At 40.5% G+C, this 15,910-nt stretch overlaps 1 protein-coding gene across 1 annotated transcript; it reads left to right on the top strand.

Moving 5' to 3' along the window:
* Positions 1 to 3,741: 3,741 nt before the first annotated feature.
* On the top strand, positions 3,742 to 9,010 carry LOC102129453 (cancer/testis antigen family 45 member A8-like). The gene is made up of 4 exons (XM_015444331.4): positions 3,742 to 4,544; positions 6,814 to 7,062; positions 7,445 to 7,538; positions 8,758 to 9,010. The coding sequence occupies exons 1-4, from the start codon at positions 4,349 to 4,351 to the stop codon at positions 8,855 to 8,857; spliced, it is 639 nt and encodes a 212-aa protein (XP_015299817.1). The 5' UTR covers positions 3,742 to 4,348; the 3' UTR covers positions 8,858 to 9,010.
* The last annotated feature ends 6,900 nt before the right edge of the window (positions 9,011 to 15,910 follow it).

The raw sequence follows: 15,910 nt of genomic DNA, 5'->3' as shown, positions 1-15,910 counted from the left end.
TCGACCTCCGAGGGACTCTTCCTTGGGTGATGTTGGCCATGAGGCACATTTGTCCTTGGATGTCGCTCGCTCTCAGCTATAATGTGTTGGCTTTTCTTTGGTTCTACTTATCCCCATGTAGATGCTTACCGGATGCTTTCTCTTGATGCTGGGTTTTTAAAATTATTATCTGTGGGTGCTCTCTCCCGGTGTCCCGGGCGAATGGGGATTCCTTGGATTCTCTAAGCCTATGGTGGGACTCAGGGAGTGTCAGCCATGAGGGAGGCCATGTGACCTTGGGAACTCGGTCTCGCCCTGGGTTGGGATGCTTTTCCTCGGTTGGTTGATCTCGATTCTGAAGGAACTCTTTCCCAGGATTCTGTCTGACCTTTCGGTCACAGCCTCAGGTGTCTGTGTGGGAATGGGGGTCCAGAAATATTCGAAGGTTCCAGCTGTGCCACATTCGAACACTCGCTGTACAGTTAGTCTTTCATTCCAGCCACTCTGATGGCTGTGCAGTGATCCCTCCTTATGTCTACACTCGCATTTTTCTGCTGATTAATGAGCTTGAGCACCTTTTTTAATATTGTTTTTATTTATTGATTTTTGTTTGTCTTTTGAAACAGGGTCTCCGTCTGTCGCCCAGACTGGCCTGCAGTGCCACCACACCCAGTTATTTATCGTTTTTATTTTTGTTTTATTTTCACCATTTTATCTGTTTATTGGTCATTTACTATGTCTTTTATGAAGTTCCTTTTCAGGCATTTTCCCCCAGCTTTTACTGAGATGTTTGTATTTTAAAAATGGATTTGTAGTTTCCATATATTCTGCATTTCAGTTATACAAACATGCACACAGACATATATGTACATATATAAAAATGCATATACAATTTTTAGTATCTTCTATAAATATTTTTTGCTTTTACAAGATCTCAATAATGTGTTTTAGATGAACAGATTCTCTTAATTTTATTAATCAGTGTATTATTTATGGCTAGTGCTTTTTATTTTTTTAAGAAATATCTTTGCTTCACCCGATGCCATTATGATCATATTTTTTTATTATTATTGTACTTTAAGTTCTGGGATACATGTGCAGAATGTGCAGGTTTGTTACATAGGTAGACACATGCCATGGTGGTTTGCTGCACCCATCAACCTGTCAGCTACGTTAGGTATTTCTCTAATGCTATCCCTCCCCTCCCCCCTCCCGACCCCTGTCAGGCCCGGCTGTGTGATGTTCTCCTCCCTATGTCCATGTGTTCTCACTGTTCAATTCCCACTTATGAGTGAGAACATGTGGTGTTTGGTTTTCTGTTCCTGTGTTAGCTTGCTGACACCGGTACCTTCAAAGGACATGAACTCATTCCTTTTTATGGCTGCATAGTATTTCATGGTGTATATGTGCCACATTTTCTTTATCTAGTCTATCACTGTTGGGCATTTGGGTTGGTTCCAAGTCTTTGCTGTTGTGAATAGTGCTGCAATAAACATACTTGTGCATGTGTCTTTATAGTCGAATGATTTATAATCCTTTGGGTATATACCCAGTGATGGGATTGCTGGGTCAGATGGTATTTCTGGTTCTAGATCCTTGAGGAGTCACCACACTGTCTTCCACAATGGTTGAACTAATTTACACTCATGATGATAATATTCTAAGTTTTCTTCTAGATCTTCTAATCATCTGAAATAAATTCTCATGAAATGGAGTAAAGTCAGAGACCAGGTATATTCGATGTGCTTATTAGCCATTTGAGTATGACTCCTATGAAGTGCATATTCAGCTTTTCCCCCAAATTTTATTGGGATGTTGGTTTTTTAGAAATTGATTTGTAGTTCTGGATATATTCTGGATTCCACTCATTTGTTGCCAGATATATATGTATATATGTGTGTAACTACTATATATTTTTATGTATAACCTATACTATATACTACATAATGTATAATCTACAAACATGCTTTGGTTTTTCAGTCTCTTAATAGTGTCTTTGAGAAACGGAAGTTTTCCATTTAATTATGTCTAATTAAACAATTCATTCTTTATGGTTAGTGCTTGTTTATCCTCATTAAAAACATCTTTGTCTATTCTATAGTTGTGAAGACAATATCTTAAGTGTTTACTAGATTGTCTATTCATCTTTAGTAAAGTTTTATGGAGTGGGAAGAGGTAAGAGTCAAGGTTTGTATTTTCCTTGCATTTATCAAGTGCATTTATTAAAAGCGCTGTCCTTTCCACAATGATTTACAGCTCTTCTGTATTTTGTATTTCCATATTGTTTCTGGCCTCTGTGTCCTCTTCCCTTGGTGTATTTGCCTGTCATTGCTCCAATACCACACTGTTTTAATTATGCTACCTTTATAGTAAATTTCCTATATAGTAGTGCATTTCTACTAACTTAGTTCTTTTCCTTAAAAAAAATTTGTCTTTCCCTTGGCTTAAAAAACTTGGCTTTTCCAAATCTTTAATTTGCATATACTTACAAAATGATCTGCTTGTCAATTTTCAGAAAAGCTTTTGTTAACATGGTGGAATTTTAAATATGATTGCTATGATCATTCTGAGAGACTTGACAATAATGTCTCTTAATAATGTCTTCTGGCCGGGTGTGGTGGCTCACACCTGTATTCCCAGCACTTTGGGAGACCAAGGTGGGCAGATCACTTGAGGTCAGGAGTTTGAGACTAGTATGGCTAACAAAGTGAAACCCCTTCTCTACTAAAAATACAAAACATTAGCCAGGCATCATGGCAGGCGCCTCTAATCTCAGCTACTTGGGAGGCTGAGGCAGGAGAATCGTTTGAATCCTCCAGGAGGTGGAGGTCGCAGTGAGCAGAGACTGTGCCAGTCCACTCCAGCCTGGGTGACAGAGCAAGGCTCCGTCTCCAAAAAAAGAAAAAAAAAAAAAAAGATGTCTTCCAACACATCGAAAGAATATTTTTCTCCATTTACTGCAGTCTTGAATTTCTCTGAGTGATGTTTTATAATTTTTGTGTAGTACTCTAGCACATCTTGATTAGATTTATTCCTAAATATTTTATGATTTTGGTACTGTTTTTAATGACATTTGAAATCTCATATTCTAATTATTTGTTGCTATTAATTATACAGAAATGCCATTGGTTTTTATTAGATCTAGTATGTTGACTAAATTTGCTTATTAACCATAATGATTTTATTCTTCTGCATTATGTACAGAACAATGTCATCTGTGAATGGCATGTAAATCACAACATGCCATGTCGCTCCTAAAAACCCATCCTCAAGTCTCCTAAGCACTCAGAACCAACTGTGAACCAGCTTTGGTCTGCGAGGTTACTTCTTTCCAAATTTTAAACATATTATATTTTCCTGATGCTATGGCACTTTTTAGAACCTCCAGTAAATTGTTGAATGGATAGTGGACATCTTTGTCTTGTTTTCAAACTCAGGGAGAAAATACTGATACGTCACTATGAAGTATCGCATTTACTATTTTTTTGTACATATGCTAACCAGAATAGGAAAGTTGCCCTTTTTTCTAAGTTGGTGATAGTTTTTATCACGAATGGACTTTAAACATTGACCCATGTATGAAAATAATCATGTGGTGTTTCCGTTTACTTGTTGTTGTTAATATGGTGCATTACATTTATTGATTTTCAAATGTTAGATCAGTGTTGCCTTTCTGCAATATACTCCACCATGGCTGATGTATGTCCTTTTTAAGTACTATTGCATTTTACTTGCTCACTTTTAGTTTGAATTTTTTGTGTCTAAGTTCAGGGGTGATCTTGGCTTGTATTTTGGCCTGATCTTGTAGTTTTTCTTTCTTCTAAAGTCCTTGTCAGATGTTGTTATCAGTTTTGTATCAATCTTCTACAATCCTTTTCTTTGTCCTCATTTTTCCTAATAAGGGTTAATACAGATTTGTTTATACATCCATTTGAATATATAAGTATATATACTTATGTATTAAATATATGTGATGTATAATATAATGTATAATATATGTAGTTTAAAATATAATGTATAATAAGGGTTAATACAGATTGGCTTATACATCTATTTTTCCTAATAAGGGTTAATACAGACTGGCTTATACATCTTCAAATAGGTAATAATATTTTCATCTATTTTTGGTTGATGACAGCTGCTTATTCCACAGGCATTCTGATTGATTTGTTTGTACCATTTTTCTTCTTTTTTTACTTAGTGTTCAATAAAATTAGGTTTCTTTTCCTGAGAACAGAGTGTTTGGTGAGACTTGGTAAATCTTGGCTCATGATTAAAAGTGAAATTAATGATTCAAAGTCTTGGTTGTATACACATATGCAAACTGTTTGCCATTTTGTGATTGTTAGATTTTTGTCATGAATGGAATATGTTCATTGATGTTTTTCAGGAAACAATGACCGATAAAACAGAGAAGGTGGCTGTAGATCCTGAAACCATGTTTAAACGTCCCAGGGAATGTGACAGTCCTTCATATCAGAAAAGGCAGAGGATTGCCCTGTTGGCAAGGAAACAAGGAGCAGGAGACAGCCTTACTGCAGGCTCTGCCATGTCCAAAGAAAAGAGTAAGTAAGCCTGTCGTCACCTCCTCTTCATGCTGTATCCAGTGCAGTCAGCCTCCTGCCTCATCCCCTCCAGAGAAACTGTCCTTGTCAAGGTCAATGGTTTCAGCTGACATTGCCATTAATTTCTCAGCAGCGTTTGACAGTTGTTCACTCGCTTCTTCATGAAAACCTTCTAGCATTTCCATTTTCCACAATTTTTTTTTTTTTTTTTTTTTTTTTTTTTTTTTTTTTGAGACGGAGTCTTGCTCTGCCGCCCAGGCTGGGGTGCAGTGGCCGGATCTCAGCTCACTGCAAGCTCCGCCTCCCAGGTTTACGCCATTCTCCTGCCTCAGCCTCCCGAGTAGCTGGGACTACAGGCGCCCGCCACCTCACCCGGCTACTTTTTTTGTATTTTTCAGTAGAGACGGGTTTCACTGTGTTAGCCAGGATGGTCTCGATTTCCTGACCTCGTGATCCGCCCGTCTCGGCCTCCCAAAGTGCTGGGATTACAGGCTTGAGCCACCGCGCCCGGCCCACAATTTTTTTTTAATTTCTTGTACGTATTGGTGAATCCCTATCATTTTTTTCTTGAGATGGAGTTTCATTCTTCTCGGCCAAGCTGGAGTCCAGTGACATGATCTCGGCTCACTGAAACCTCAGTCTCCTGGGTTCAAGTGATTCTCCTGCTGCAGCCTCCCGAGTAGCTGGGATCACAAGTACCAGCCACCGCACCCAGCTAATTTTTGTAATTTTAGTAGAGATGGAGTTTTTGCCATATCAGCCAGGCTGGTCTCGAACTCCTTACCTCAGGTGATCTACCCACCTCAGCCTCCCAAAGTGCTGGGATTACAGGCACGAGCCACTGCATCCGACCCCTGTCATTCTTTTTTTTTCTGTCTTTCTTTTTCTTCTCTTCTCTAAATACTCTAAAAAAATTTCTGAACCCCAGCATCTCTCTCTCTCTTTCTGTTCCAGTCTGCCATGATCAATCACTGAGGTCCCATGATACCTCCACATTTCCCATTATTGTCCCCATCGAACACATACACTCCAACCCGGCAGCCAGATCATCATGTTGGCATGTAAATCACATCATGCCATGTCACTCCTGAAAACCCATCCTCCACTCTCCTTAGCACTCAGAACCGACTGTGAACCAGCTTTGGTCTGCGAGGTTCTGCATGGCCTGGCCTCCATCACCCTCTCCTCACACGGGCCTCATCCATCTCCTGACTCTGTCTGCTTCTGTCCTTCACCCCGTAGTGCCTGGTCCATCCCCACTCCAGCCCATACCCTTGGCCTCACAGCAACCTGGAACTCCCCCTCTGCCTCTGCGCAGGCAGCTCTGCTTCTTCCTTCAAGCCCTGCCCAAGGGTACATCCACAGAAGGCTCTGCCCAACCAGTGGCAACTCCTGGGGCTCCCTCTGCTGCTGTTGCCCACAGGCCTGTGGACTGCTTCCCTACCACTAGCCCAATGCTGTTTGTTTCATTTGCTCATTCATTGTGCACATACTGTCTGACTGCCCCACATGAGGATGTGAGCTCCACAAGGGCAGGGAACGTTGCTCTCTGGGCTGTTTACTGCTGATCCCCAGCTACTGGCATGCTGCCTGCCAGAGACGATGAATAAATGAGAGGTGTCAGACCTGGAGTGAAAAGAAAGTCACTTTTCTGAGACAGAAAGGAAGGATGAGGAAAATCATACACTAAAAGGGATTTTTTGGTGATGGAGTGCGTATAGAACTTTCAGCAGTAATGGCCACCTCTATTTTCTCAGAATATATTTGATGTAGAGAGGAGGCTGCTTGAGGTGTATCCAAGCTGTCTGGCTTCCAGCTCAGTAAAGCCTGGTGGTTTGTAAGTGAATTTGAGAAATCGTGATATCAAGTGAGACTTGCTGCTTTCAACTTGTAAAGCATAACAAACTGAAACTATCCCATGAGTACCAGGGACCTGTGAATGTTGCTTTAGAGTTGTACTGTCTTACTTGGTTTCCATATCTATTCATAGGACCAGAAAATAAGAGGTAGTTTTATTGTATTATGTGTCCTGGCCTCAGTTCATCAGGTCTGCGATTTCTCCCGGTATATCCTCCCATTTATGAAAGATATAATTCCCTAGAAACTGAGGAGCACATAGATGTACCCAGAGGGGTGATGAAACACATATTTCTCACAGCTCAGCTTCTCAGTTTGGTTTCCAGATCTGTCATTCATGATATCTATGTGGAGGGGAAAGAAAATGGTCAAACACGAACTGATGGCTTTTTGTCAAAATCTGTTTCACTAGAGCTTAAGACAGGAGATGGTATTCCACCCATCCAATTGGATTCTCAGATTGATGACTTCGCTGGTTTCAGCAAAGATAAGCTGATTCAGAAACCTGGTAGCAATGCACCTGTGGGAGGAATCATTACCAGCAATTTCTCTGGAGATGACCTAAAATGCAGAGAAATAGTCCCTATTCCCAAAAGCCAAGAAGAAATTAATGCTGATATAAAACGTCAATTAGTGAAGGAAATCCGAAGCATTGGACGAAGTAAGTAGTATAAGAATATCTGTTTCATAAAACTATAGGAAGTTTCTCTTTCTATGATTCAGAAGATATTCATGTTACCTGTTGAGGCTCATTCTTTACCAGAGTTGAGTTTGCCCATAGTTTATGGTGGTTCCTCTTTTCTTTGACTAAAGCATAGTACACCTTTTGCTTTTCTTTTCTTACTTGGTTATGGTTAAAAGAGTTTCATTCATACGTATGTGCAGGTGTCTTTTTTATTATTTAGTTTTTGTATGTGCAGGTATCTTGATTTAAGCATTTAAAACATTTTAGCCTATGAAGCATGATTGCTGAGGTATAGATTCACTTCTATTCTTCTTTATATTTGATAATACTGAAGGTTTTTTTTTTTAAACATCTTCAGAATACGAAAAGATCTTCAAATTGCTTGAAGGAGTGCAAGGACCTATAGAAGTCAAGAAACTATTTTTTGAATCCATCATCAAGGAAGCAGCAAGGTGGGTAGAAATAGGAACTGTCCAATATCTTTAAGCACTTGGACTCAATAGAGTACTGGGGGTGAGCGTGGGGGAACAGCCCCTGTCTTGAGTTTCTCAAATCCTGGTCCTCACTCATAGTTACGGCTGTCTCCACAGTTACTTAGGCTAATGTTATCTGAATCTAACTCATTCTTCGAAGACTATGGAGACTCCCATTCCCACCATAGTCTGAGGTGCGCATTGTCCCTCGATTGACACTCTTTGTATTTGCTAGACTACCTCTTTTTAAAAAATGTGTGTAGGTACATAGCAGATGCATATATTTCTGGGGTATATGAGATGTTGTGATACAGACAACAATGTGTAATAATCACATCAAGGTAAATGGGGTATCTATCACCTCAAGCTTTTATCTTTTGTGTTACAGACAATCCAATTATACTCTTCACTATTTTTAAATGTACAATTAAATTATTACCGACAATAGTCACCCTGTTGGGCTATGAAATACTACATCTTATTTATTCTATTTTTCTACCTATTAATCATCCCCACTTCCCACACCGTCCACCCCCACTAACCTTCCCAGCCTCTGGTAACCGTCATTCTACTCTCTATCTCCATTAGTTCAGTTGTTTTACATTTTTGCTCCCAGAAATAAGTGAGAAAATACAAAGTTTGTCTTTCTGTGCCTGGCTTATTTCACTTAACATCATGACCTTTGATTCCATCCATGTTGTTGCAAATGTCTGAATCTCATTCTTTTTTATGTCTGAACAATACTCTATTGTGTATATGTACCATATTTTTTTTATCCATTCATCTGTTAGTGGACACTTAAGTTGCTTCCAAATCTTGGCTACTGTGAATGGTGCTGCAACAAACATGGGAGTGCAGATATCTCTTCGGTACCCTGACTTCCTTTCTCTTGGGCATATACCCAGCAGTGGGATTGCTGGACCATATGATAGCTCTGTTTTTAGTTTTTCAAGGAACCTCCATACTGTTCTTCGTAGTTATTGTAGTAATTTTTATTCCCACCAACAGTATATGAAGGTTCCCTTTTCTCCAGACCCTCGCCATCATTTGTTATTGCCAGCTAGACTACCTCTTACCATGCAGGTGAATTTCTATTTCCATGCTGACTGTAACTTCATCTTTCTATCCTTCACAGTGCTTCCTACAGCATAGGTTCTTTGGCTATCTTGTAGTTAATGGCATGTCTCTGTCTTTTCAGATGTATGAGCCAAGACTTCGTTCAGCTCCTTGAGAAGAAACTGGAGCATATGATTTGGGAGTACTTGTCCATGGAGGATTATGACAACTCAAATGCATAATCTCATTAATGAATGAGGAGAGAAAAGGATCAGATTGCTGTTTTCTACAGTGGAGCAGGATATTGCTGAAGTCTCCTGGCATATGTTACTGAATCAAATGGCCTTTCAGAGGCTAAGAAATGTCTGTTAGTAAAAGTTGTTCTTTTTCCCTAAGCATTTCATTTGAAAGAATAACTTGTTTTTTGGTTGTTTTGTATTCCCACCTATGCTGGTAGATATTATTAACCCATTAAGTAAACACTATTACAGTCGTGGTTTCTGCAGCAGCTCACATTGCTGAAGCTGGTATTAAAGCCTTCTTTCACTACCCATTTCACATTCCCTTTGCCCTAAGATAGCATGTCAGTTGGTTCATGGAGCTTGGCCTGGCAGGATGGCTCAAACCTTCATTATGGAAGAGTCTGAACCATTAGATGTCCTGCCTGGATGGGGTTGCTGTGATTTCCCATTAACTCTAATCACAAAACACGGGAGGACTAAGAAGCTCTCTAGACATATCAGACTTACTTTTACTTAGCCCCTGGTGTAGTAGGAACCTGATCTCCTTTTTTTTTCAGTTTCCATCACCCAAGCCAGTAACAGAATCCCTACTTTGTCTCTTGGTTGAGAGGAATGAAGAGTTCAAAGTGGTCAGCTGTCAGACACAATTTTCATTTCAATGGAATCATTTTTTATTCTCCCGTTGAAAAAAATTCTCAATTTGTAACTAAGACCTCTAGTCCAGCAGAGCCAAAAGTTTGCTTCTTGAGAGCAAAGTTTGCTTCTTGAGCACAAAAAGAAAAATTTTGCTACTAGATACCCAAGAGTAATAGTGAGAGGAGGCCCGCATCTTGGCTCTTTCATTCTTGAAGACATAGATGTGGCTATGGGAGAAATAGTTCCATATACTTGATGCTGGGATCCAGCATTGCCACCTCTGAGATTGTCAGCCAAGCCCCTCAAGGCACTGCCACAAAGCTAGAACTACAACTCAGGTTTTAAAGATCACTCCACTGTTCTATTGAGCCAGCCACTTCAGGATGTTGAGGAACATCACAAGACTAGTGAAATCCATTACCATGAGCCCATTCCCATACTTCATTTCCTGTAAAGTGAGTTTCATGTTTAAAACTGGTGCAGTGTGGGCTGTTTCCGGTTCCAAGATGGCCGAATAGGAACAGCTCCAGTCTATAACTCCCAGCGTGAGCGATTCAGAAGATGGGTGATATCTGCATTTCCAACTGAAGAACCAGGTTCATCTTACTGGGGCTTGTTGGACAGTGAGTGCAGTCCACGGAGTGTGAGCTGAAGCAGGGCAGGGCATCGCCTCACCCGGGAATTGCAAGGGTTCAGGGAATTCCCTTTCGTAGCCAAGGGAATCCATGACAGATGGTTCCTGGAAAATTGGGACACTCCCACCCTAATACTGCACTTTTCCAACAGTCTTAGCAAATGGCACACCAGGAGGTTATATCCCATGCCTGGTTCAGAGGGTACCATGCCCACAGAGCCTTGCTTACCACTAGCACAGCAGTCTGAGATCCAACTGGCAGTGAGGCTGGGGGAGGGGCGTCCACCATTGCTGAGGCTTGAGTAGGTAAACAAAGCGGCTGGGAAGCTCGAACTGGGTGGAGCTCAAGGAGGCTGCAGCTCAATGAGACCTGCCTGCCTCTGTAGACTCCACCTCTGGGGGCAGGGCATAGCTGAACAAAAGGCAGCAGAAACTTATGCAGACTTAAACATCCCTGTCTGACAGCTTTGAAGAGAGTAGTGGTTCTCCCAGCATGGAGTTTGAGATCTGAGAATGGACAGACTGCCTCCTTAGTGGGTCCCTGACCCTCGAGTAGCCTAACTGGGAGACACCTCCCAGTAGGGGCCAACTGACACCTCATACAGCCAGGTGCCCCTCTGAGAGGAAGCTTCCAGGGGAAGGATGAGGCAGCAACATTTGTCATTCTGCAATAGTTGCTGTTCTGCAGCCTCTGCTGGTGATAACCAGGCAAACAAGGTCTGGAGTGGACCTCCAGCAAACTCCAAGAGACCTGCAGCTCAGGGTCCTGACTGTTAGAAGGAAAACTAACAAACAGAAAGGACATCCACACCAAAACCCCATCTGTATGTCACCATCATCAAAGATCAAAGGTAGATAAAACTGCAAAGATGGGGAGAAACCGGGGCAGAAAAGCTGAAAATTCTAATCAGAGTGCCTCTTCTCCTCCAAAGGAATGCAACTCCTTGTCAGCAACGGAACAAAGCTGGATGGAGAATGACTTTGACGAGTTGAGAGAAGAAGGCTTCAGACGATCAGTAATAACAAACTTCTCTGAGCTAAAGGAGGATGTTCAAACCCATCGCAAAGAAGCTAAAAACCTTGAAAAAGATTAGACGAATGGCTAACTAGAATGAACAGTGTAGAGAAGACCTCAAATGACCTGATGGAGCTGAAAACCATGGCATGAGAACTACGTGATGCATGCACAAGCTTCAGTAGTCAATTCGATCAAGTGGAAGAAAGGGTATCAGTGATTGAAGATCAAATGAATGAAATGGAGCGAGAAGAGAAGTTTAGAGGAAAAAGAGTAAAAATAAATGAACAAAGCCACCAAGAAATAGGGGACTATGTGAAAAGACCAAATCTACATCTGATTGGTGTACCTGAAAATGATGGGGAAAATGGAACCAAGTTGGAAAACACTCTTCAGGATAGTATCCAGGGGAACTTCCCCAACCTAGCAAGACAGGCCAACATTCAAATTCAGGAAATACAGAGAACACCACAAAGATACTCCTCGAGAAGAGCAACTCCAAGACACATAATTGTCAGATTCACCAAAGTTGAAATGAAGGAAAAAATATTAAGGGCAGCCAGAGAGAAAGGTTGGGTTACACACAAAGGGTAGACCATCAGACTAACAGCGGATCTCTCAGCAGAAATTCTACAAGCCAGAAGAGATTGGGGGCCAATATTCAACATTCTTAAAGAAAGTAATTTTCAATGCAGAATTTCATATCCAGCCAAACTAAGCTTCATAAGTGAAGGAGAAATAAAATCCTCTACAGACAAGCAAATGCTGAGAGATTTTGTCACCACCAGGCCTGCCCTACAAGAGCTCCTGAAGGAAGCAGTAAACATGGAAAAGAACAACCGGTACCAGCCACTGCAAAAAAATGCCAAATTGTAAAGACCATTGATGCTAGGAAGAAACTGCATCAACTAACAAGCAAAATAATCAGCTAACATCATAAAGACAGGATTAAATTCACACATAAAAATATTAACCTTAAATGTAAATGGGCTAAATGCTCCAATTAAAAGACACAGACTGGCAAACTGGATAAAGAGTCAAGACCCATCAGTGTGCAGTATCCAGGAGACCCATCTCACGTGCAGAGACACACATAGGCTCAAAATAAAGGAATGGAGGAAGATCTACCAAGCAAATGGAAAACAAACAAACGAAAAAAGGAGGGGTTGCAATCCTAGTCTCTGACAAAACAGACTTTAAACCAACAAAGATCAAAAGAGACAACGAAGGCCATTACGTAATGGTAAGGAGATCAATTCAATAAGAAGAGCTAACTATCCTAAATACATATGCACCCAATACAGGAGCACCCAGATTCATAACGCAAGTCCTTAGAGACCAACAAAGAGACTTAGACTCCCACACAATAATAATGGGAGACTTTAACATCCCACTGTCAACATTAGACAGATCAATGAGACAGAAAGTTAACAAGAATGTCCAGGAATTGAACTCAGCTCTGCACCAAGTGGACTAAATAGACATCTATAGAACTCTCCACCCCAAGTCAACAGAGTATACATTCTTCTCAGCACCACATTGCACTTATTCCAAAATTGACCACATAGTTGGAAGTAAAACAATCCTCAGCAAATGTAAAAGAACAGAAATTATAACAAACTGTCTCTCAGACCACAGTGCAATCAAACTAGAACTCAGGATTAAGAAACTCACTCAAAACCACCCAACTATATGGAAACTGAACAACCAACTCCTGAATGACTACTGGGTACATAACAAAATGAAGGCAGAAATAGAGATGTTCTTTGAAACCAATGAGAACAAAGACACAACATACCAGAATCTCTGGGACTTATTTAAAGCAGTGGTGTCCAGGGAAATTTATAGCACTACATGCCCACAAGAGAAAGCAGGAAAGGTCTAAAATTGACACCGTAACATCACAATTAAAAGAACTAGAGAAGCAAGAGCAAACACATTCAAAAGCTAGCAGAAGGCAAGAAATAACTAAGATCAGAGCAGAACTTAAGGAGATAGAGACACAAAAAAAACCCTTCAAAAAAATCAATGAATCCAGGAGCTGATTTTTTGAAAAGATCAACAAAATTGATAGACTGCTAGCAAGACTAATAAAGAAGAAAAGAGAGAATAATCAAATAGACACAATAAAAAATGATAAAGGGGATATTACCACCGATCCCATAGAAATACAAACTACCATCAGAGAATACTATAAACACATCTATGCAAATAAACTAGAAAATCTAGAAGAAATGGAAAAATTCCTGGACACATACACCCTCCCAAGACTAAACCAGGAAGAATTTGAATCCCTGAATAGACCAATAATAGGTTCTGAAATTGAGGCAATAATTAATAGCCTACCAAACAAAAAAGTCCAGGACCGGATGGATTCACAGCCGAATTCTAACAGAGGTACAGAGAGGAGCTGGTACCATTCCTTCTGAAACTATTCCAATCAGTAGAAAAAGAGGGAATCCTCCCTAATTCATTTTATGAGGCCAGCGTGATCCTCAATAAAATACTGGCAAACTGAATCCAGCAGCACATCAAAAAGCTTATCCACCACGATCAAGTTGGCTTCATCCCTGGGATGCAAGGCTGGTTCAACATATGCAAACCAATAAATGTAATCCATCATATAAACAGAACCAAAGGCAAAAACCACATGATTATCTCAATAGATGCAGAAAAGGCCTTTGACAGAATTCAACAGCCCTTCATGCTAAAAGTTCTCAATAAACTAGATATTGATGGGACGTATCTCAAAATGATGATCTATTTATGAGAAACCCACAGCCAATGTCATACTGAATGGGCAAAAACTGGAAGCATTCCCTTTGAAAACTGACACAAGACAGGGATGCCTTCTCTCACCACTCCTATTCAGCATTGTGTTGGAAGTTCTGGCCAGGGCAATCAGGCAAGAGAAAGAAATAAAAGGTATTCAATTAGGAAAAGAGGAAGTCAAATTGTCCCTGTTTGCAGATGACATGATTGTATATTTAGAAAACTCCATCGTCTCAGCCCAAAAAGTCCTTAAGCTGATAAGCAACTTCAGCAAAGTCTCAGGATACAAAATCAGTGTGCAAAAATCACAACCATTCCTATACACCAATAACAGGCAAACAGAGAGCCAAATCATGAGTGAACTCCCACTCACAATTGCTTCAAAGAGAACAAAATACCTAGGAATCTAACTTACAAGAGATGTGAAGGACCTCTTCAAGGAAAACTACAAACCACTGCTCAGTGAAATAAAAGAGGACACAAACAAATGGAGGAACATTCCATGCTTATGGATAGGAAGAATCAGTCTCATGAAAATGGCCATACTGCCCAAGTTAATTTATAGGTTCAATGCCATCCCCATCAAGCTACCAATGACTTTCTTCACAGAATTGGAGAAAACAACTTTAAAGTTCATATGGAAGCAAAAAGAGCCCGCATTGCCAAGACAATCCTAAGCCAAAAGAACAAAGCTGGAGGCATCATGCTACCTGACTTCAAACTATACTACAAGCCTACAGTAACCAAAACACCATGGTACTGGTACCAAAACAGAGATATAGACCAATGGAACAGAACAGAGCCCTCAGAAATAATACCACACATCTACAACCATCTGATCTTTGACAAACCTGACAAAAACAAGAAATGGGGAAAGGATTCCCTGTTTAATAAATGGTGCTGGGAAAATTGGCTAGCCATAAGTAGAAAGCTGAAACTGGATCCTTTCCTTACACCTTATACAAAAATTAATTCAAGATGGATTAAAGACTTAAATGTTAGACCTAAAACCATAAAAACCCTAGAAGAAAACCTAGGTAATACCATTCAGGACATAGGCATGGGCAAGGACTTCATGACTAAAACACCAAAAGCAATGGCAACAAAAGCCAAAATAGACAAATGGGATCTAATTAAACTAAGGGGTTCTGCACAGCAAAAGAAACTACCATCAGAGTGAACAGGCAACCTACAGAATGGGAAAAAGTTTTTACAATCTACCCATCTGACAAAGAGCTAATATCCAGAATGTACAAAGAACTTAAACAAATTTACAAGAAAAAATCATAACAACCCCATCAAAAAGTGGGCAAAGGATATGAGGAGACACTTCTCAAAAGAATATATTTATGCAGCCAACAGACACATGAAAAAATACTCAACATCACTGGCCATCGGAGAAATGCAAATCAAAACCACAATGAGATACCATCTCACACCAGTTAGAATGGCGATCATTAAAAAGTCAGGAAACAACAGGTGATGGAGAGGATGTGGAGAAATAGAAACACTTTTACACTGTTGGTGGGACTGTAAACTAGTTCAACCATTGTGGAAAACCGTACGGCAATTCCTCAAGGATCTAGAACTAGAAATACCATTTGACCCAGTCATCCCATTACTGGGTATATACCCAAAGGATTATAAATCATGCTGCTATAAAGACACATGCACACGTATGTTTATTGTGGCACTATTCACAATAGCAAAGACTTGGAACCAACCCAAATGTCCATCAATGATAGACTGGATTAAGAAAATGTGGCACATATACACCATGGAATACTATGCAGCCATAAAAAAGGATGAGTTCGTGTCCTTTGTAGGGACATGGATGCAGCTGGAAACCATCATTCTGAGCAAACTATCGCAAGGACAGAAAACCAAACACCGCATGTTCTCTCATAGGTGGGAATTGAACAATGAGATCACTTGGACACAGGGTGGGGAACATCACACACTGGGGCCTGTCGTGGGGTGGGAGGATGGGGGAGGA

Source organism: Macaca fascicularis, chromosome X, assembly GCF_037993035.2.
Source record: "Macaca fascicularis isolate 582-1 chromosome X, T2T-MFA8v1.1".
NCBI classification, from domain to species: domain Eukaryota; kingdom Metazoa; phylum Chordata; class Mammalia; order Primates; family Cercopithecidae; genus Macaca; species Macaca fascicularis.
Note: the sequence above shows the minus strand (reverse complement) of the source record. Positions and strands in the feature narration are given on the sequence as shown.